The sequence below is a fragment of the Haemorhous mexicanus genome, chromosome 1 (assembly GCF_027477595.1).
Source record: "Haemorhous mexicanus isolate bHaeMex1 chromosome 1, bHaeMex1.pri, whole genome shotgun sequence".
NCBI classification, from domain to species: Eukaryota; Metazoa; Chordata; class Aves; order Passeriformes; family Fringillidae; genus Haemorhous; species Haemorhous mexicanus.
The window spans coordinates 141,953,862-141,977,622 of record NC_082341.1 but is presented as its reverse complement, the minus strand read 5'-3'; the positions used below and the strand labels follow the sequence as shown (position 1 = coordinate 141,977,622).

The window sequence follows — 23,761 nt, the reverse complement described above, 5'->3', positions numbered from 1 at the left end:
CCCTTTGCTGTGAGGGTCTGTGAGAGCCCGGCAAGGCTGTGGTCTCCCCCCTGAAGGTACCAGGCTTGTGCTTTGTGAATGTCCCCAGCCAGCCCTGAGTTGTTACTACAACTTGCTTTCATCAGTGAATTGTGTAGGGCCTCTCAGAGCCCCATTCAGGGTGTGGTGATCTTCTCTTCAGCTTTTGTAATACAGTTTCAGAAGTCCTTAATGAAGATGTTTAAATCATTAACTATAATATTTCAGTCATAAACTACAATATTTCATTCTCTGATGGGGACTCCCTCTCTTATACAGATACCTAGACATTTCATATCACTATACTCTTCATAATTCTGAGACTGACTTGTATCACATCAAAACAAACTAGTTTTAAATCAATTGTAATTTGTATTTGTAGATCTCAGGTGACAGCAAACATAATTAGTGGTTGCTGAGTTTCCCTGATGGTTTTAAAAAACAAAATTTAAGAGAGTTTTCTGTGAATAAGTGTTAAGCTAGCTATACAGGATGACCCTGTGCAGGAAGAGAAAATACAAACTGACTTTTGCAGTAAAATATAAACATGCTAAAACCAGAACAGAGGGCGTGTGAGAATAAAATGGAAAACACGAACAAACAAATACAAACAAACACATCATTATCAAATGTGAAGTGTCCTAGAATTATGTTTCTGTAGCATAGCTGCTGTAACAAGACAGCTAAATACTTGCAATTGTTAATGCAGGGTTGAAGAGATGGAAAACATATCTTATTGAAGTAGATTAAAAAAACCCTGTCTCATTGCTGATCCAAAATCATAGATTCTTAAATGTTTGCTAGCCTCCCCAAGTGAGACCCCAAGAGGGAATACAGCATAATGACAGTTTAGCAGAAGATCAAATGGGTAAAAATAGACTATGAATAAATTTAGGCTGAAAATTTTAAGGCTATTTCTAGTATTGCAAGATTGATTTCCTATAACAGTTTTATAGTAGCATGAAATATGGTCTGAAGTGGAACTTTGCTATGAATGACAAAAGTCAAGCATTTTTATTACCATTATTAATATATTTTTGGGATGAAGCATGGCCTGCATGTCTCCCACTGACACACAAGTAGCCTGACTAAAGGTTCTGAAGTTATTTGAGCCAAAAATTATTTTCAAAATATATATTGGACCATTTTCTAAGGTAGACTTGCTTGTTGTCACTTTTTTTTTGTGATTGATCATGCAAACAGAATGCAGTTGCAACAAAAGAGAGAGTAAATAATAACCCAATATTGTAAGAATTTATTTCAGTGGAACATCTTAACCAAATTCCACTATTAAATTGCAATCCTCATTCATGGTTATCCAAAAGTTGCTTCTTAAATTGTTACATCATTTCTGATCACCACAGTGTATACTTCCACATACCAATCTGTATTTCATAGAACCACTTTTATATTTTGTTCTCTAATTTTTGTTCTTTCATTCTCATTGTTGTTGTTTTGTGGTTTTATTTTTCAATTTTTTTTTTATTTTGATTCTCTCTATTTGGAAAACTATTGCAGGCATGTCTTGATTCAACTTCTTTGATTGCATAAAAAAAATTAATTAGGGTGCTAACATAATGTTCCATTTTCCACATTAGAAATCAAAAATAGTGCTTCAGTTGTTTCCTTAAGTATTCATTCTACTTTTACTCTTTCCTAGCTTCCATCTTGCTATAATCAGATAGAGTGAAAGAAAGGTAGAATTTGGAAATACATGTTTATCCTTTGAGGTTCTTCTTTTTTTATGTGCTTCTCTTTTCCTTTGCACTCTGAAAAACAGTCAAATACTAGTAGTGATATTACATGCTTGGGCTGTTAGCCATCTTATCAGGGCCAGTTGCACATCTATGATTTCAGATTTGTCAGCTTGGCTTTATTTTCTAAAAGGCTGCTCCCTTGATGCCTTTTTCTGCCATCTGCTAGCCTTCACAGAGTTACGCTGAAGGCCTGATGGCATGCCATACAAGTTTTGTCACTATTTGCATTCCTGAAATGTTTTCCAAACACCGCCTGTAAAATATATTATTTGGGCACTTGCCCATGATTATAAAAACTGGCTGTATTTATTGTTTAATGGATGAAGTAGATAGTTACCATCAGGAGCTCTAGTAATATGCTGTCACAGCCCTGGCTGTATTTTGCTAACGTCTAAATATAGCAAGATCAGATTATAAGGTGGCAGTATTTGCCTTCACTGTCTCTTAATCAGAGAAGTGAGGAGGAAAATTAATATGGAAGGAGGTTATCTGCCTGTGGCAACACTGAAGAGATTGGGCAAATGTGGTCCTAGAATGTCTTATTTCAGCCTGTGGAACTGGATTTGCAAATTTCCATCTTACAATTAGGCCAACAAAGGCTAGAAAGTTGGCAGGAGAAATAGCACATACAAAGCAATCATGAGGCTATCCAGGCAAGTAAGCATGCTTAAAACAGAAATATAGTTAGTTAGAATGACCAAACAAATTTTAGCTAGGCCATATAGGGCGGCCTTCAATTAGTATATAGGATGAAATTCTATTTCTGATTTATAAAATTAGGCTTATTAAATGTATACTTTTTTTTGTGCCCTATACACAATGACGATATGCAGTGCCATAACCTCATTATGAAAAATAATTATCTTTATGAAATCATTCCACAGTGCTACTGAAATGCACTGTATTTCATTGACACAAATGTCTGCTTAGGTACAGGGTGATATTGAAGGTACATTCTAGATATTCTTTTGATTCCCTGTCTGCTGTGTCCTCAAATTAGATATGAATTTACATCTACAAGCAGAAGATTGTGACATGTCCATATATTCATTCTCAAATATATAACATTAACATCAAAGGCATAATGAGTATAACTTCAATCATTTACTCCATCAAAGTGTCACAGAAATTGCCATAAGCAGAAAAAATAACAAGACATAGCAGAAGCAGCAGCATGATGCAGCACATTACTCACAGCACCTTACTCCTGAAGTATGTAATGTTTGAGCATGCACTGAAAGGCCAAACTTCTCCCCCCTTTAACAGTCACCCTGTTGAGTGCTGTGTTAGGAGTTGCTACTGGAGGGGATGTTACAGGAAGGGTAGCAGCAGGTTAAACCAGCTAGGGCAGGTGGGGCAGCATCTCTTAGAAAGAGGCATTGCTCCTCCAGCCTTTGACAGGCTCCTTCCCTCACCCTCATTGCTGTGGCAGCAGGGTGGGAAGCACTGACATGAGCAAGAAATAGCAGAGTGGCCGGTTATAGAACAAGAAGAGGGTTTGATATTTGTATCAACTGGAGTTACAGACAAATAGCTGCCATTTACATCTCTCCAAAAGTGCCTTTGAAGACCTTTAACATCTCCTAAAGATAAAAGAAGAATTTGTGTTAATTACTTTGGAAGGACTGCTCTTATGGAGAGCTGCAATCAACTACTGGAATGGTCTAGGTTATTTGACATGAAACTGGAGACAATAGTTCACTGGTTTTGTTCTAAAATATTTCTGCAAAATAATTTTGGTAATGCATATAATTTGTCTAAAGAAAATAAAAGGAATGGATGCTTTTAACCTTGAGAAAAAAAAAACAAAACTACTCATTTGTTTTATAATGTATGCCCTTCTGAGATAATCTATATTCAGAGAACTCTGATGTAATAACTTGGTACTGAATTTTAATAACTCTTATTGATATATGATAATTCTAAAATGCAAGACTCTTCCTTACTAAACATTACTTGATTAATGTTGTATTTCAAAAACCCTGGAACAGAAAATCATTGAGCTGTACATTTTTGCCAGTATTGTAATGACTAAATGCTCGTATTTTGCATTAATTAAAGCTGTAATTTAATTATTGTATTGCTCAATTACTGATTACTTTTGTAAAGTTGCTAATGAAACTATAGAATTGCTTGTTCTTATATCAGAGTCTGTCATTAGCACTATCATACATATAAACACATAACCAATAATTATAATTGTATTCATGAAACCAGATCAACCTTCCCTGCACCAATATTTTAAGTAAATAATTATTCAAAAGCCAAGATCCCCCATTTTGACTACCCAACTCTGGCTTCTGTTTGAGTGATATTGTTTGGCTCTCTATCATCTGCCTGTGTCTCTCTGCTGAACTTTATAATTTTCACAGAGGCTCCAGAAATCTGAAAAAAACAGCTAATGAAACTTGATTTTAATTTTCTCATGCCTAATAAACACAAAATATTAATAATTTATAGCATTTCTTTTTCTAAAGAATTTTCTAATAAAAAAAATCATAAAAATGGCCTGTAGTCATATCTGAAATTGCTAGATCATTTGAATAATTACTTTTAAATAAATTTAAAGGCAGAAATTTTTAGGTTCATTTTCTCACATTTTCTCTTATCTGTATGTTTTCTGTTTATTATTATTATTATTATTATTATTATTATTATTATTATTATTATTATTGCTGTTGTTTTCTTCGTTTCTAGCTTTATGTGGTGGAGATGTTAGAGGACCCAGTGGAACAATTTTATCCCCAGGTTATCCTGATCTATATCCAAATTCACTGAATTGCACATGGACTGTGGATGTTACCCATGGAAAAGGTAAATAAATCCTTTTTTTTTTTTTTTTTAAGTATATAAGTCCAGTATTCTCTGCTCTAGAAGGAGACCTAGGTTAGCACCAAAGCACTTGGATTTGCATTGCTGATTTTTGGGTTTGTTTAAGTTTCTTGTAGTAATTCCTAGAATTCCAGAAGTGGGCTAGGCCCTTATACTTCCCACACAATGAAAAGTCAGTAAGAAAGAATGATGATCATAGAAGCTGAAGGACAGATGGCTTTTAAGGAAGAGGTAGTTATTTCTTGAAGCCGGATTTCAGAAAAAGATGTAAGAGTGATTTTATCTCTCTCTGAGATGTTAAATAATGCTTAGAACACAAATGGAAGCTGGTATTTCCAGGGAGCAAATTTTCCTAGAAATAATGTGTCTGAGTTGCTTTCAAATGAAAAGTTTTGGTACTAGATGAGATGGATCATACTTTTAGGTTTTTGTTGGTATTTTATATTGAATATGGGAGTGACTCTTGCACTATGGATGGAAAGAGCTAGAGAGGTAAAGATTTAATGTTAGGGGAAGGAGACAGAGATAGATGTCATAAGAGAAATTTAATACAAAGAGAGTAAGCTGGTAAGAACACAAGAAGGAAAATTAGATTGTAACACTGGAAAGAACACAGAAAAAGAAATGAAAAGAGAAGAAGGAAGGCAAGTTCAATTCTGATTTTCATCAATGATCCCTGTGAGTGCATGAAAAATGTGAAAAAGTATGCTGATGATGTATTCCCCTAAGAAAGAGTTATTGATAACATAAAAATAAGACTTCAGATAAAGGGAACTGTGCTGATGTGTGATCCCCTTATTCTATTTTGTACAAGTAGTGTGATAGTTTCTCATCTAGACGTTAAATCACTCTGACTGGTTGTCCCATTTAAAACTCCTTAAAGCATTACACTGGTAAAATGTGTCTCTCAAAATTATTGCTCCAGCTCTTCCAGTAATAAGAGTAATCTCTCTTATTACCAAGTGATGTCTTTGTGCCAGTGTAATTTGATTCTAAATATCCACAGTGAAAGAACTTCCTGGACTTAGTGATGCTACATCACATGCTACATTTGCCTTTGTTATCTCTAGGTATGATACATGGCTTTTAGAGTTGTGGGAGTATAAGGGACTGTGTATCTTTTGTTCTTCTGAATAAGCAAAAAAGACTAAAAGAAAGTTAAAAGAAACTGTTAGACCTGTAGTCATTTATCTTGCACTCTGTCTGAGAAGTCATTGGATAACAGCACAAGCTTTATAATCTGAGAATTGAAGGCAAGTAGCAGAGATGGATAAGAGTTTAGCTTCATGACAGAAAATTATGAGAATCCTACAGTAAAAATGAGGTCAGATTAAGCCACAGTTTTCAGGATTCTTGAAAGACATTCTATTAACTCTTTCATTTCTCTTAAATTAAAAATAGGATTATGAAGAAAAGTACTTGGGAAGTTTTGGGAAGTTTCGGGGTTTCTTTAATTTTCTTTTCCTTTTTAGAAAATGAAGCAACTTTTCTGGGATTCATTGTTTTTTCTTAAAACCTCAGCTAGAGAAGTACTTAATAGTTGGGACAAATAAAAGCTGAAATTCTCGATGTTATAATATTTTACATGAGCCTGTTTAGAAAATCCACCGTATATAATGAGACTCCTGGGAAAACAAATTTGCAGAAATAAAATATAGAGGGGAAGACCTGTATGCACACATATTTATAAACTTGTATTCTTGTTTGATTCAATGTCATGTAACGTTACAGTCTTGGGGCAGAGTAGCTGGAAAGCTACTCAGAGGAGAAAGATCTGAGGGTGCTGGTTGACAGCAGCTGAACATAATCCAGCAATGAGCTCAGGTGGCCAGGAAGGCCAATGGCATCCTGGCCTGGATCAGAAATGGTGTGGCCAGCAGAACCAGGGATTGTATCTCTGTACTCAGCACTGGTGGTCTTGTGTCCAGTTCTGGGCCATTCAGTACAAGAAAGGCATTGAGGTTCTGGAGCACGTCCAAAGATTGGACATTAGGAGAAAATTTCTTCATGGAAGGAGATATCAGTTATTGAAATGGGCGGCCCAGGGAAGTGTCATCCCTGGAGCCAATTAAAAAACATGTTGATGTGGCACTTAAGGACATGGTTTAGTGGTGGGCTTGGCAGTGCTGGACTAGTGGTTGGACTCAATGATCTTAGAGGTCTTATGGAAACTAAATGACCTATGATTCTGTAATTTTTATATTGTTGTATGGAAATGTTATTAAGGAAAAACATTAGGCATGTATGCAATGTCAAAATTTGACTTGGACATTTTGATTCATGCTGCTCAAAGAGCTGCCGGAAAAAACTGTGGAGTGGGTCTTTGCTCTGAGTAGGAAATAGCATGTGAAATCCTCATATTTTGTACTTGTTGGCAAAAGGCTATTAATTCTTTAAACTCTTCCTGTTGTACTGCATGAGGAAGATAGCTGTCCTTTTATGATAATAAGTCACAGGCTTACTTAATTTAAATTTCTAACAGTTAAGTTCTATGTCACAGTGAACTAGTCAAATAGGACACTTCTGTATTTAATGGAAAAATGCATATATCTTTAGGATATGAGTCATTGCACCCTGAAAAAGCAGATGGAATGAACTATGCTCTGAAGGTACCTGTTAATCTCCATCCATCATTTAATGTCCAGTGGGTTAATACAGTCCCCAGAAGAAGTGTCTGTGGGGAGACTGAGTGACTAAGGTTTACACAGTTCCCATTTAGAAACATTAATCCCATACATGTAAATGGGGTATTTTAATGAGAGGGAGAAATAAACTTTGTTCTGGATATCTCATTTTCTGCTCTATTTCATGGCTGGTATAATTTCAGCTTCAGAAAACCAAGGAGTATTTTCTACTATCTACTGACTAGTGAGATGATTTTTACTTTAGACTATTTTGGGTTTTTTTTTCCTACAAAGTTTTGTAGTTTCATGTCAGACTGACAAGAAAAAAGTTTATAACTTGTAACTCCAGAATGCTGTGAGGTACTTTCTTATACACACATCTTTATGTTACAACTTCATACTGCTATTGCATAATAACAGGTAATTAAATGCATAGTTTTAGTTACTATGTATATTCTATGTCTGTACATGTTGAATTGCTAGGAAATAGAGTTTCTGTGTTTGTATATACTGTTTTAAATGACAATATTGCAATATAAATATATGTGGTTTTAATTTTACTCTTCAAGTGTTTCTAAAATTTTAGAATTAATTTTTCATTTGTGTTCTTGTGGACCAGCATTATGATTCTTGAGTGTCTATTAAAACTTGATATAATTTTCTGCAACTTTTTAAAATGTATTAACTAGAGAATTGAACATTTATCTTAAATATAGTTAATATATCTATTAATTACTATAATGAAGAGAAAAGGAAACACCTATAGACAATAATTATTACATTTTGTCTGTGATTAGAATGCAATTTAAATATATGTTTAAATGAAATTTGTGGAGTGTCAGTGGTACGTTTTAAAAGATCTATTATGAGATCAGTTAATTAACCTGTCCCCCTACAGTATGGATTGTAACATTGAGAAGAGACATTCCACAGTGTTATGTCTTCCTATCTTCATTTCAAATTTTAAGTATTCCCCTTATAAAGAAAGGCACATGTGAGGCAGAATGAGAAGGAATCTACATGAACATATCTTTTAAAATTCTTCCCTGGAGAAGATACAATCTGTCACACAGCACTTATTAATTGTCATTAGAATATTTTCTGAAGAAAACCAAATTGTACAGCTACTGCTGTAATATACCTTGGGGTTTTGCTAAGAAATGTCATGGCAATCTGCAAAATTGATTGAAACATTCCCTTGAGTTAAACCTTGAGTGTGATGTTTGAACAATACTCAGTGAAGCTCAACTGTGATTCACAGGAATTTCATTATTTTGGGTTACTACCATAAAATTTTGTTTGGCATTTCTGATTTTGTTGTTTCAGTAAACATGCATGCATAAAAAGGACCAAAATTAATTTAGAGTGCAGTAAATGCAAAAAAAAAAAAAAAAAAAAAAAAGAAAAAAAAAGAAAAAAGAGAGCTTAAATTCAGTCTTATTCTGTATCTATACCACATGGGTTTTTTTAAGAGCTTTTTGCATGTGAAATAAACACTCCATCCTATATGAAGGAAGTTAAAAAAAAGCACAGACATTTAAGCATTTAATAATTCCAAAGCTATATTTATATACATTAGTTCAAAAGGTATTCAACCCAGTTTCAATTCCAGAATTCTGTGTGTCATTTTTGCCAATTTATTTTCACACAAGCTGGGAGAATAAATAGAATGATCAAAATAGATGAATGGCTTTGCTCATGTAATTAGTAAATTAAGAACTTTTAAAAGCCAGAATAAATCTTTTGGATTATTTATTTTTATCACAAGCATAAAATAATATCTCATCCAGTAACTTCTGTATCAGTGCTACTTAGTAGGAATGTGGTTTTCTGGATTTAGAGGGAGTATGTGATGTGTGTGGAGTTTTAAGGAGTTATCTACTTGAGTTCTCCAGTCTCTTTAAAGGGAAGTAAAAGATAGAGGTCTCCAAGATTCAAGGTTTTTCTCTGATTGCTCCTATCTGTATGTCCAGCTGATGGCAAGACTAAGCATGTATTCTAATGATACCAGGATGTATGGCTGGTCACACAGATGAACAAGGATGGAGGCAAATGTCTTATTGGCCCACACAGAAACACCAGCACCACTGAAACAGACATGAACACCACAGGCAACCAAATTCTATTTCTCCATCCAGGCTGAGGGGAAAAGGAGTCTGTTAGAAGTGACACTCACACATGCACAAACATGCATATGCTGCCCCAGCCTGATCCAGGAGCTGGACTCCACATTCTACTCTTACTAGGTCCTTCCTGGTCTGTGATCAATGGCTCTTTTTTCCAGTTGTCCCCTGATCTCTTCCTGCTCCCAAGACAGTCCACAGTAATATTCACTAGTGGTCATCCATGTGCTCGCTCTCTGGACAGAAGAGACGTTTGAACACTAGTCAGGAGTAGAGTTTCAAAATAACAGAGGACACTAGTCAGGAGTAGAGTTTCAAAATAACAGAGGACAGGTTGCGCTGATTAGGTGCAGAGATTAGAGAGCCTTATCCCTCTCTCTTTCCTGAAACTTTTTTCAATCTTACCTAGCATGATCCTTTCCCTTATCTTCCTTTGGCCCAAAACATCTCACCAAAAGTTTAATGGTCTCCAACTACCATTTTTAAAAGTCTCATCTTCAGTTTTACTTAATCTCGCAAATTCCCTCAAGTACTCCAGTGTAAATTTTTAATTTTCATGAGACCCAAGAGAAATGTATTTCCCCCATTATCATCATGCTTTTAGATTACAGTAATACATTTAATTTGCCATCAGACAGGAACAAAAGATTTCTGGTCTTTGTTAGTACCTCCACTTAATTCTGCTCATTAAAGCTTATGTGTGTTTGTATACCACTCATTACTTCTCTTGTTTCCTGTCTTTGCTTCCTCTACTTTATCTGGTTGATAAACCAAGTGTCCTTGTATTCCAGATACCCATACAAGCTCTATTTCTTAGGTGTGATTGAGTTACATTAACATAAATATTTAATGCTATTCAGGTAACCTCAGAAATATTCTAAAAACAAACAAACAGAAAACAATAACAGACAATTGTACTGAGAGCTTCTAAAGCTGTCTGTGAGGTCTAGAAAAGACAACCTACAACATCTGAAGGGGCATTATATTTCTTGTTTAGACAGCTTAGTCAAGCAGAGTATATCTAGCTTGGATTTTAATTCCCTGTTTGGGAAATTTGGGGCTGGTGGTGGCAGGGGTAGGGCAAGTGGTGCAGTGTTGGGTCTGTAGGAAGGGGAACTATTTCTTTGTTTTTTGATTAAATTATGTTTACTATTAAAAATCTATTGGCCATGAGAGTGTCCAAAGGTCATTACTATTCATCTGCTATGTTAATCTGAAATCACATGAGTGGATCATCTTAAGTATTGCATCATCAGATATATTTGAAGAGACTGAATCTGGTTTATAACTTATATGATAAAACTGAAAATAGTATTACATTAGCTGTATCCCTAACAACTTAAGCTAGGTAATGGATTATTCTCTTTATTTTTCTTGGCTTTTCATTGCATTCTACCAAAAGATCATGCTCTAGCCCTTAGTTAAAAATACAGAAGTGATTTAATTGTTTGTCTTGGTCTTAAAGTCGTTTTATTGCTACTGCATTCCAGGAGATATCTTCCTTTCTACATGTGCTATTTATGTATGATGATTGGCAAAAAAAGTTGTACTGTTGACATATGTCACATCTTATTAAGAGACGTCCCCTTTTATGGGAGGAATTGGTGATACTGGATGGTGATACTAATGATGTATCATTAGAACTTAATATCATATATTTTATAATCTTTTCTTTCACTGGTGCTACTCAAGAATACTGGTGATTGTAAGAAATAAGGCTTACCTTTTTTATTCTGCCATTAACTGTTTGTAGTTTTGAATACACCTAGCGCCTCATTGGATTTTACACAAAAATGGAAGCATCTGTCTTTAAATTCTATAAATCAGATGTCTATATTTTGCAGCTAAAGGCAAAAGTTAAATATGGTGTCAAAACAAAACCTACTGCAAAGATATTTTAATTCCAAAATCAAGACAGATACTAATTTTTAGAAAAAAATTATTATTTTAATTTTCCAAGTTATAATTCATACTCCAATGCATGAATTTTACCTTTATCTTAGTTGCATAGATGTTAATAGAATGACATGGAAATCTAATTCTACTTTTTCTACTAGGTGTGCAATTCACCTTCTACACATTCCATTTGGAGGATCATCATGACTACTTACTAATAACAGAGAATGGCAGTTTCACGCAGCCATTGGCACGTCTGACTGGCTCTGAGCTTCCTTCACCAATCAATGCTGGCCTCTATGGAAATTTCAGAGCTCAGTTGCGGTTTATTTCAGATTTTTCAATATCATATGAAGGATTTAATATTTCTTTCTCTGGTAAGGAATAACCTGTAATATCTGACTCCTGAAAAAGTTACTATTTTGGGGTTTTTTTCTGCATGCTATATAAAGAAAAAATAATTTAAATTATTTTGATGAATATATATACAGAAAAATTATTTTTTTTTTCATAAGCACAATAATTTATAAGCAAGTGAATCTATGTGCTGCATGATGAATAACATGGCAGTAAACTGTAAGACACAGTATCAAGTGAGGGGAGGAATCAGAACTAGTCTAATTTCAGTTACTGAAATTCCAGATGAGCTGAAATGTCAACTATTTAGTTTTCGTTGTGTCATTTTTTAAATTTGTTTTATTTACTGGAGTTATTTATGGCTCTTATAAGAATGATAAATCATGTTGTGTCATGGATCTTTAAAACACTGTGAATGTATTAATTTGCCTTACTTTCAACATAATCTAATTATAAATTGAACTTTCACACAATAATTTTGTTTTAAAATCTGACACCTGTATTGATATTCAGGTGGAAATATACAGAAATTACTAGACTGCAAGATTACGTATATGACTGGTAAAGAACATGTTCTCATAAAAGCTGACTTGCACTTTTTTGCAGAGTATAATCTTGAACCTTGTGAAGATCCTGGGATTCCCCAATTTGGTAGCAGAATAGGATTTAATTTTGGTGTTGGAGATATTCTGACATTCTCCTGTTCATCTGGATATCGTTTAGAAGGAGCTTCAGAGGTTATTTGTCTTGGTGGTGGACGACGAGTATGGAGTGCACCTCTGCCAAGGTGTGTGGGTACGTGGTCAGCTGCTTTCATTTGCTTGTATGTGTAGTCATTGTCCATGGACTTGCAGATTTAGAGCATGGAAAAGCATGGTAATACACCCCTTTTTAATGTACTCTCACATTCTCCATATATCCTTAGTCAATTTTTAAACTTTTTTTTAATATATTTGGTATTATAACAATAAGTGGACTTCATCGTTTATACTTGAAAGCAACTAGGCCAGATCACTTAGACCAGATTTATTTCCTAAAACTAGGCCCATTTATAGGAGTACAGTCAACCTGGACATCCTATGTAAGAACCATATCCTCAGAATATCCTTAGAAATGTTATTCTGGTTCTTAAATGATAGTTAAGATCATTCAAAAGAAACACTTTCTGATGATTCCTACCAAACACTTTCCACTCACTGTAGAAGTAGCCTATATATTTAGATTTGACTAGAAATTTAACTTTAAATGGCTAAAGAATATTGATTGAGCTGAATGCTTCCTAAATTATTTGGTTTTCAGTCCTGTTGAGAACTTAAAACTAAAAGGCCTCTAAAAAGTAGGATAGTTGCTCTAAGTGTCTGCGTTATTTTTATTTAAGGGGATATATTGCTGAAATTTATCAAAGAATATGTACTATATGGAAAGGTTTATACATTAAAATATCTGTATCACTGTGCATTTAAAATATTTTTCATACTAAATTGTATGCTAGTTAAACATAAATGTCTTTCAGATGTTAATTGCATAGTAAATATGAATTGATTATATGTTTCCTCCTATTTGTTGATAGTTACTGTATCAACATTGTTAGATTCAAATCACTTCTATCTTTACCTCAGTATAAGGAAAATTATTAATTTAGCTAATGCTTTAGCAACATTTTTATATGTACCTATAGAAGAGATGGTTTAAATGCAGAGATGGTTAGAGTCAGAGCAATGGATGAATAAAAGTTCTTTTTGTAGTGAATTTTTAACAATAAGAATAATAATGAATGTATGGACAGTCAAGAAGATAGGTTAAATGTCAGTAATACATTTCAGGAAGGGTAACTATAAAATGAATTAGCAAATTATCAGCAAAAAGAATCTTTCACAGCAGCATAAATATAAAAAAATTCCTATGTAGCTTTCATGACAGAAAAATAGTGTTTATGTTTGCTTGTTGGAGGAAAAGAGAAAAGCTGTAATAGAAGGAGTAAATTATTTTCTAGTCAACATGTTTTCTCCTTACCTTTGGAAATAAAAGATAGTCTCAACTAGAACAGCTTAATTAGCCATTTTCACTCCTTAAATATCCAGTCTTTGTCAGTCTTGTGCTTAATTTATGTATCATAATAATGAAATTCAAACAAGACAAGAGTAGAAATTCCTGTCAACCACTTATACTGGATGCAAAATTTATGTATTGGTACTGTTGCTCATGTTTGGAGTTTTTTGTCAAAAGGATTAATGAGAGAATGCTTCTGATAAAACGCGCACTTTCACATACACGCAACATCGGTTGGGAAGTAACCACTGCTCATACTGTTTGTGTTCAGACTGTCAACACAAGAATAAAATGCAAGGAAGACAGATAAAATTGAAGTTTGGTGGAAGGCCAAGCATCCCTGTCTGGACACAACAAAAGCTAATGTGCTGGGGTTTGAGACAGAGTAGTCAGTCATAATCAATTCTCACCCAAATAATTTGCCAGAAAACTAGCAGCTGTCTTTTCTTTTCTTATTTAGAAGATGGATAAATACTTGTAATTTATTACTTAATGTTATTATTCAATCTGTAAAAATAGTATTTTTTAAAAAATGTTGACTTAAGACTTTAGAAATCAAATTTTAAAATTAGGAATTATAAATTAGGAATTTTTAATGATTATAAAATAATAAAAATTTGAAACTAGGAATTCATATTATTAAATTATTAATAATCATTAAATATTTAAATAACTAATAATTATTTTGAAAACAGGAGTTATTAATTTATAAGAAATGAAAATTTGAAATGAGGAATTATTAAACTAATTACTTATTATTAAATTAGGAATTATTAAAATAATAAATTATTATTATCTGATTTTTAATTATTACTTGAACATTAATTATTATTAATGTTCAAATAGCAAAAAAAATCTATTTTTACTGAATTTTTAAGGCTGAATTTCTCAAATTATGTTATTATCTTAATTCAGTAGGGCTTGTTGTGCTGAAACAATTTTTATAAGGAGATTTTTCTAAAAAAAACGTAAAGGTTTTCCATTTTTCTGTTCACTGTATGATGCAGCCCTTCTTGGGGTAGATGTCTGTAGTCATTCATGGGGCAAGCATAGTTCAATGGTAGCTGAAACTTTGGTGTGTTATCTACTCGGTGTTGGGTAAAAAAACTAAAACCCACTCTGCATGAGTTGCTACAAAGTAAATATCACACAGCTAACTGAACAAGCTGTTAATAAATGGGTGCATCTAATGATGACAGAAAAAAGTCCATAATCTTTAAATTGCTTTCTTTGAACTTTACCATGGACAGTGAGAAAGAAGTCTCCTTTTGAGTCTAAATAAAACAGTTGTAAAAAAAAAGAAATAATCTTACAGTAAGTATGAATGTGTGTTCACTTATGGCTTTATAAAAAGCAGAATCTAAGCTCTGGGTGGTCCTAAGGAATCAACATTTTCCTCAGCATGCTAGGTGTTTGTCTCCAGCTTGTAATACAGAGCAGAGAAATTGTCCTAAGTTTGTGAATACGGAGCTGCTTTCATAGAGTTGTAGTGCCTCTAAAAGGTTCTGATGCATTTGGAGCTCAGGCATCTTTGCCTAGTTCTCTTTATAATTTTCAATGCCATAGATAGCTTACAAGAATTTTCTTGTAACTGTGTTACAGATAGGAACAAACAAGAGCAATTATTATTGCTTTAAAGGGAAAAATAATAACACAGCTAGAATTAAACTTTTCTTATCATCAATAATGGAATGAAGATGATTAAAGATCTTTTAGAACACTGTCATTCCTTAGTTTCATGATTTATTTTTATGCCATACTGAAGTGATAACCAAATGCACTGTTCATATTCAGCACACATAGTTCTTTCTTAGAATTGCTTTTCTTTTCAGTGAAATGTGGAAAGTTGTTTCTATTATACCAGGATCTCTTATGTCTTTTTATTTTTTCTTTCACCTGCCCTTTCCCAGTTGGTTTTGTCATTCCTTATAAGCCTGTTCAATAGCCAAGTTGTATTACCTTTCCATTATAACTGACATGTTTGAATTTATAGACCCTAATAGTTTTTATGTTTGTGTAAAATAATCTGTGTATTCATAGCTTCCCAACTGTGTCAAGTCTTTTCTTTTGGCTTTCTTAGAGCCATACAGTTTCTTTCCAGACTGCTAAACCTTCACTGGAAGACATTGACACTAAAACTTTTTTCTCCTGTGCTACTTTCACTTTTTCTGTTAATTCTTCTCAGTAGGTCCTAAACATTTTCTAATTCTGGACTTACAGATTTCTAAGGAACTATGCCCCTTGAAATTATAAAAAGCAGACAAAAAGACATAAAATATCTACAGGCAAACTCAATAATTTCTGCCATGTTGCATATTTTTCAGATAATATCGTACATGATTTTTTTCCATCAGAGATTTTTTGCCAAGGTGTTCAGTGATGCAGCTTCTTTGCCAAGCTTTAGTTAAAGTGCTTTTCAAAGAACACCGAGAACAGACATTTCAGAAATGTCTGAAAGGTTATATTGTATGAAAGAAAAAATAAATTCAGCATTGACTGGATATGCTTAAATATGGAATCAAGGAAGGGAAGGTGCTACCACAGATACATCTGTAGTAAGTTCTCTTATTAGCAGGAAAAACATAAGTTACTCTCTGTGCATCTTATTTGATATTCCATTAATCTTGCACCATCAACATAACTCTATCCATTTCTATGCATACAAAACATTCAAGATAAAGATTGCTTTTAATATATTTTGCTTCAAAAAAATGTCCTTTTGCTAGTTTTGAGATTTCTTTAAATATGTGGAATGTTTGGGCAGCATGAATTCTGAGTTTAAGGACTGGGATATAGACTTCTAAATGTCATTGATTCATCTCAGAACAAATGAATCCTAAGCTTTTTCTGTTCATCAGAAGTAATTTTATTCCCTTAAATATTTCTTCTGTCAGGTGTGAAAATGTTTTATGTCTATTATTTTCTTCAGGGATAGGATACCTGTAAAAAGCAAAACACGGTCATTGAGGTATCACCATATGTTAGTATAATAGCATTATGATGTGATAATACATTTTTTAATATTTCTTGTGTATTTTTAGATTTTGCATCAAGTTTTAACTGTTCCTCTTCCCCATGTGGAAAATTTTACTAAGTTCCAACAGTTCCAGCACTTTCTGAGTTATTTTGTGGAGGGTTTTTTTTTGGTTGTTCATGTTTTTGACATACTTTTGATAGTGTTGGAGTTTTTTATAGGAATATTTAATTAGTTTAAAGGAAAATCATGCACATTGGTAGTTTAAATTCTTCTAATATAGAATGTGGGGTTTTTAATACAATCTGCCTTGTTTACTATAATTCAAAAGCTTATTTTTAATGCTATTTCTTCATCCTCCTTTGATTGATTGCAATGCAGGAGCATATTATTTAATGTATATGGGACTCCTGCCCATTCTTGCCAGCCAGAGGGATCAGTTATGAAAAATAACATTAATAATGTAAGTAAGTCTTTCTAAGAAGGTTTTCTTTTGTATTTGGCCATTGGCCATTTGACCATTGATGTAGAAATATCTTTTAGTAAAATTATTTTTGGGTCATAAATACATGATCTTCCCAGATCTGGAAATACTATCTTTCATTATAAGATAAATAATGTAGTCATAAACCAGCCAAAGTATATTAAAAATAATTTTAATACACAAACAGCTGCATGAATCTTTTGATATTCAGATCAAATAGGAAGCAGATAACCTCTATTGCAGATACATCTTAAGAAATTTCTGTTAATCATTTTTGTCTATATGAAAGGAAGTCTTTTATTTTTGGAACAATGTAAAATAAAAGGAAACCCCATAATTCTTACTGATTGAGGAAGATAATGTTCTTTTTACTTTTCTCATCAGCATAGGGTTCCCTGTATTTAACCTGTCAGAAAATAAAAATTGCCTAGAAAACTTGTGATAACCTTATGACTCATGCTATTCACAGAAAGAAAGCTTTAGCAGCAACTTAATCCTTTCAGAGTTTTTGTGCTACCATCTCTTTTACTGCTATGTTTTGACAAGAAAATATTTTCTGATTTCTGCCAGCCTTCAGTTGAAGAGGTAGAATGTCTGAAGACAAATGGCTTTATAAGAAACCCTTTGTTGAGCACTGAATTTAGATACAGTTTCTGAAGTAACTGTTTATTTACAGTCTAGTACAAAGCTGAATAAAGATGAAATCCTTTTTGGAATGCCTCTGCTTACATGCCCAGTCAACCTGCTGCAATACACAGTCTCCTAAGCAAGAGACACCATCTTTTCAAAACACAGGACTCCTAGACATAGCTTTTATCTTTTGATTCAAAAGGATTTTATTGAAGAAAACAATCTCCCTCTCTCTGAATTTTGATCTGTAGGAGCACATAGTGTGATTTTTATAAATAATTATTTATGGCAAGAATTTAATCAGCTAAATTGTGAGAAATGTTGCAATATTCTCCTTTTTTATTTATTTTATTTCATTTTAAGCCTTTTAATTCATTGAAGAATTGAGTTCAAATGGTTAAGTTACCCAAATAGATAAACAGATGTATTTCGTTCCTTGGTTACAACCACAATGACATTTCACTTGCTTAAAAAATTTAAATGCACTAATAAACAGCAGTTAAAATTCATCTGTCTTATTATGGAAAGGTGTAATGAACACACATTCATAACAAAAAGCATCACAGTCTGTTACTGTAATTATCTTGTTATAGAAGTTTTTACTTTTCATTATTTTTCTTTTGATTTTTTGTTTATTTTCCTTTCTAATACTGAAATGCATCTATTATTACTGTCACAGTCTGGAAACAGCAATTGACTTCAGTAATTTACTTACCTTTACATCCTTCTATTTCACATTAGGCTGAATTAAAGTCTTTGTGAAATTATATCTCGATGTGGAATATTTTTTTTTTTTTCATGCAAGAAAAGTGTGTAGGGCAATTTCTAAGTTTCAGCTGAAACAAGTAGATTTTTTTTTAAAAAACCTAAGACTTTATTATTAAAGCTGCCTGATTTTTATCTCTGTTGAACAGGGAATATAACTAAAATGAAACATAAATACAGTAACAAAATATTTTTAAATTCTGATAAAAGCTCTATGTATCATTTAAAGAATTGTTGCGGACTCTCTGATCCACTGTAATTTTTCCCTTACCTCTGACATACTGTTTTGTCACCTCTTTTCTATGCTTCCCTGTTTACACAAATTCCCTTAATTTCATCCTGGTTTGCCTCTTAAGTTTCTTTTTATCTTTCATTCACTGTAATGCCTATTAAAATTATTTTCCAAACACTTTGAAAAAATTCTATGTTTTTAATATTTGGATTTATTTTAAACTTAAGAACTCCATTGACATTACTTTTTCTGGACACTTTTTACTCATCACTTAAATGCAAATATAATTATTATGGTCTTTTCTTATCTTTGCTTTAGTATTAATATCAGAGAATAGAAAGAAATTGTAAGTCCCATGAAGCTCCATGTGATTTTAAACAATATAACATGTTTATAGATAAAAGGAGATTCTCAGATAGAGCTATCTATGCAGCAGTTTGGAATGTCTTGCAATATTAATTGTGGACCTTCCCAGTTTGATTTAGCACTTATTCCAAAATATAATCCTAACTCCTGTTTTTGTCTGAGCATGTACTTGATGATTTGTGGTCAGTTGTTCTGTTGTGGCTTTTTATGACATAATTTGCACTGACAGGAGGTAAGGAGAGAGGCCAGGAACTAACTGTTGATTTTGTCAGAATTCTGCTGAGAAGTCTACAAAAGAAGCAACTGGAGGACTGTGTGCCTCCATGGAACTGTGATGATGCTATGGGAGAAATTCTGTTATACTGTGGTTTTGGCACTAAGTTTACTAAACTAGCTCTCTTGTCTGCTAGCACAAGATACAAAGAATCACAAAATGGTTTGGGTTGGAAGGAACCTTTGGAAATCATGTGGTTCATCCATTTGCCAGAGGCAGGAACATTTTTTAATCAATCATGTTGCTCAAGCCCCATTCAGCCTGACTTTGGACACTTCCAGGGATGGGACATCCACAACTTGGAACTCAACATTCTCTCCCTAAATTCAGAAAATCATATTGATAAATATGATGACATGAAACACAATGACATTATTGCATCCTTCTTAACAGAAAACTTAGCATGACTGTAAAACACTAGTTGAAATTGTCTTAACAGTTAGCTTACTGCTGTGTTCAGATTTTAGAAAATTGCTCTGAATTACAGTTCTGACATAGCCCAGAGTTGCTGGATCAACTTAATACCATAATTATCTTGTGCTTTTTGGCTTTTATATCCCTCTGGATTGCAAAAAGAGATCTCACAATCCTGAAATTACAATCATCTTTCTCCTTTCTGTGTAATCTAAAGCGACCTATGCATCTTTGAAATAGGAAATACCCATTTATTTGAGAGTGTATTAAAAGGATTGCTGTGTTCATGTGGAATAGAAAGTTTTCCACTTCTGCCTAGATTGTGTGTATCCAGCTGTTCCAGGACAAAATAATGTCACCTGAATTATTTGGGTACTTGTTCTATATTGTTGAATGAGATATATTCATCAAGCATTTGTTCTTTGATCTGTGCCTAATTTGGCTTTCTGTGCAATGTCTGCTTCAGCTGCATACAGAAAGGGTAGTTTATCAAGTTGGGGGGGTTTTGTCATTGTTGTCTTTTAATTTCATATACAAAAAATATATTTTAATATCATTAATGTTACTCAAACAAGTCCGGGGTGGAAATTATAAAAATGTTAATAACAAATAAAAGCTTTTAAAATAGACACCAAAGTCTGACTAAACATCTTCTAAAACATTAAAATTCCTATGTAGTTATACACAACAACATTACTTATTCTGTGAAATTATAAATCAGTTAAATTCCCAGGTTAAAATAAATGCCATGCATTCTCATGAGGGGGACAACTGAAATAATCCTCAAAACAAATATAACCCCAGAAAATTTAGTGTTACAGTAAAATTCAAAATTAATCTAAATCTGTTAAAAAGACAGAAATACTCATGTCCTTGCAATATAATGGCCCCATATCACGATTAAATAAAAAGAGAAGCAAAGAATTGTAATAGTTTTTCAGTGTCTATTTAAAATATATGGTAACTAAATGCTAAAAATTAATTAATTAAAATTATGTATATAGTCCAATATATGATAGGAAATGAAAGTTAGTTTATAATACCTAATGAAGCATTGCCACGAGTGTTTATATTTCTAGGTTTTTTGGGTGATTAAATGAATTGCCAGAATCTTTGATTATAAGGTTTAATTCTTGAAACAATAACTGTATTACTTGAAAATAGTTAAAATAATTTTTTTTTTCCCTGGCAGTTATGTTTATCTTATTTACTTGGTATTGATTTTTTTTTTCTATAGTTATCTGGTAGCTATAACATAATATTTTACTACCGTAATTTGCACCATTGACTATGTTGGTTATCTTGGTTACAAAATACTAGAGGAAAAAAATCTCTTTTTCATTAATCTATGTGAAAATTTATGTACCTTCACATATTATTCATATATGTGTATATATAAATAAATACTCATATAAATTTATAGAACCTACTACTTTCATTTAATTTGCACATCTTTATGAATTTCAGTTTTGGAGAAATGGAAACAAATACAACAAAATTCAAGGAAGATCCTATAAAACCATATGATTATGAAATATGTCATTTATGTGATTTTCACTCTCAGTGGTTTTTTACATGCTTTTTCCAAAATATTGCAATTTAGAAATATTCTTGTAGCCTCCAGTCACCATCATGATCACGTACTTAAAACTGGATTTTAGATATTAATAAACATTATTAATGTTTATCTAGGTTACTTTAACATTACCATTATCATCATTACTAAAATATTTGTGTGTTCTATTAAAACACGCCTTAACTTTTTTTTTTTTTTCAATTGCAGCTGAATGTGGAGCCTCCACAACAAATAATGAAGGAATCTTACTGTCCCCCAATTATCCTCTTAACTATGAAAACAACCATGAATGTATTTATAGCATTCAGGTACAAGCAGGGAAAGGAATCAATATTTCTGCCAGAACGTTTCACTTAGCCCAAGGAGATGTTCTTAAGGTATGTAATCATCGAACTTATTTGTTATTTCTCAGCTTCTAGTATCTCCCATCATTGAGGTTTACCTGCAATAGTACAGTACCAGGTAAGTTGATATAAAGCATCTCTTACAAAATATCTTTCTAAACTGGTTCAATTTTTAGAAGCTAAAAATTAGGCACCCTCAGGTGCTCCCATAGTCTGTTTCTTAATACATGTTTTTCTGACTAGAGATAATTAAAAAAGAGGTTGAAAAAATGATAGAAATATTGCCTTAATGGTTATTTGTATTGTATTTTTAGTGTTAAATATTAATCAGTTACATCTTTGAATTTGTATACTTCCACAGTATCTTCATAATTTGAGCAACGATCTAAACATGATAAAACATAAAACCCATGACTTTAATTAAACATAGTCTAAATACTGCCTTTTGTACATGTGTCTTACACTTTAAATTACTTTAATCTGGTGTGCATGGAGAAAAGAAACAAGAGGGAAAGAAGGATACTACAACCTACCAGGGTTTTATACAGTGATTTCCCCCTGTCTTTGATTTGTTCATAGATTCTATTATTGTACTCCAAAAAGTATAGTTCCAGATACATGTATCACTTAGCCATCTACGCATTTAAAACTGATGTTGGTCAGGGTGCCATTGCAGGGTGCATATATGCCATCTGCAATAGCATACCAATGCAATAAGATATCTGTGATTAAATAATTGTCCAATAGTTCAGAATATGTAATTTAATTAAATTTGCCTCTGTGAAATCAAAGGAACAAGAGGTACCATGCCAATCATGTTTTATTTAAAAGAGGTTTTCTGCCATATTCTTACTACTTGTGTAATAACTACCCTGTACTTATTAAATAAGAAGGACTATGAAAATATCTATTCTTACGAAAACAACTCTGATTCCTAGTGGGATTTATCTCATCTAACTGTAACCATCTGTGCATTAGTGTGGGGTTTCTGTCCTTAGTTGTCAGACACAAGCATTTTCAAAATGGTCTTCCTATACCTAAAATACAAGCAGACCTAAACTACTAATGCAAAATGAAATTGGGCATCAAAAAGAAAAAGCAAATCAAATGGTTTAAAAAAAAATACTATGCTCTTTTTAAAGCAAAACAGAAGCAAAGAAAAATGAATCAAAAGGTACTAGATACCCAGAATGCACAGGTGTTTTTATTTTATATTAAATTGTTGTTTATTTGAGAACCAAGTGGATGCCCTTTAAGTGTTACATCAATTAATTTTGAAAAACTTAATTTGAAACCTGTTTAGTATTTATTAAAATATAAGTAATATGGAAAAAAACCCTCAAACCAACCAATGAACCAACCAGACCAGTTCAAGTAACTGTTAGCCAATAAAAGCATATGGATGGATTTTTCTCAAGATTTTTAGCTTGAAACCATTCAACTCTATTATTTTAATTTAAAATACATACCTCTGTGGGAATGGAGATACAGTTATGTACAGTTAGGTAAATATATTCTTCTTTTTCTGATAAAATAATTTTTGACTTTTCAAGGGCCATTTGAACCGTATGCACTTCAGATGTTTAACTAGACTATCTTAACTCAGAGACTTAGAGAAGAAAATTCTGCTTTAATACTGCTACTCAATTAATGTTAAATTAAGAGCAATGCAAAATTAATTGTAAATAGATGAATGCCAGCACTCAGCTGTAAATCTCAGTGGCAGAAATATTTGCTGTATATTGCAGGTATATTTTTTAAATGAAACTAGTCTTGTGTGTAATTAGAGTCTTTGTTTTTCAACTCAGCAGCCTTGAATTATAATGAGCTGAAGTTCCTCCCTATTAAAAAATCCAAAAACCAACTCTAAGAGGTATTCTTGATTATGACTGTAACTTTTTTTCAGTCTATCTGACATCACAACAAGGCAGAGGCACTCAGCCTTTACAACTGTGGGAAGAAATATCTGTAGAACTCATTGTGTCTTTTCCTGCCTCCTTTCTTAGATGAAATTCTCACAAACTGTCTTAATTCTATCTTAATTCT

At 32.8% G+C, this 23,761-nt stretch overlaps 1 protein-coding gene across 3 annotated transcripts in view; it reads left to right on the top strand.

Moving 5' to 3' along the window:
• CSMD3 (CUB and Sushi multiple domains 3) overlaps positions 1 to 23,761 on the top strand; it is a 583,179-nt gene that overhangs the window by 354,614 nt on the left and 204,804 nt on the right. For all 3 annotated transcript variants that reach the window (XM_059857957.1, XM_059857877.1, XM_059857801.1), the window contains 4 exons: positions 4,473 to 4,589; positions 11,412 to 11,627; positions 12,214 to 12,402; positions 21,579 to 21,748. In XM_059857957.1, coding sequence (XP_059713940.1) covers positions 4,473 to 4,589; positions 11,412 to 11,627; positions 12,214 to 12,402; positions 21,579 to 21,748 — 692 coding nt within the window. The remainder of the gene's footprint in view (positions 1 to 4,472; positions 4,590 to 11,411; positions 11,628 to 12,213; positions 12,403 to 21,578; positions 21,749 to 23,761) is intronic.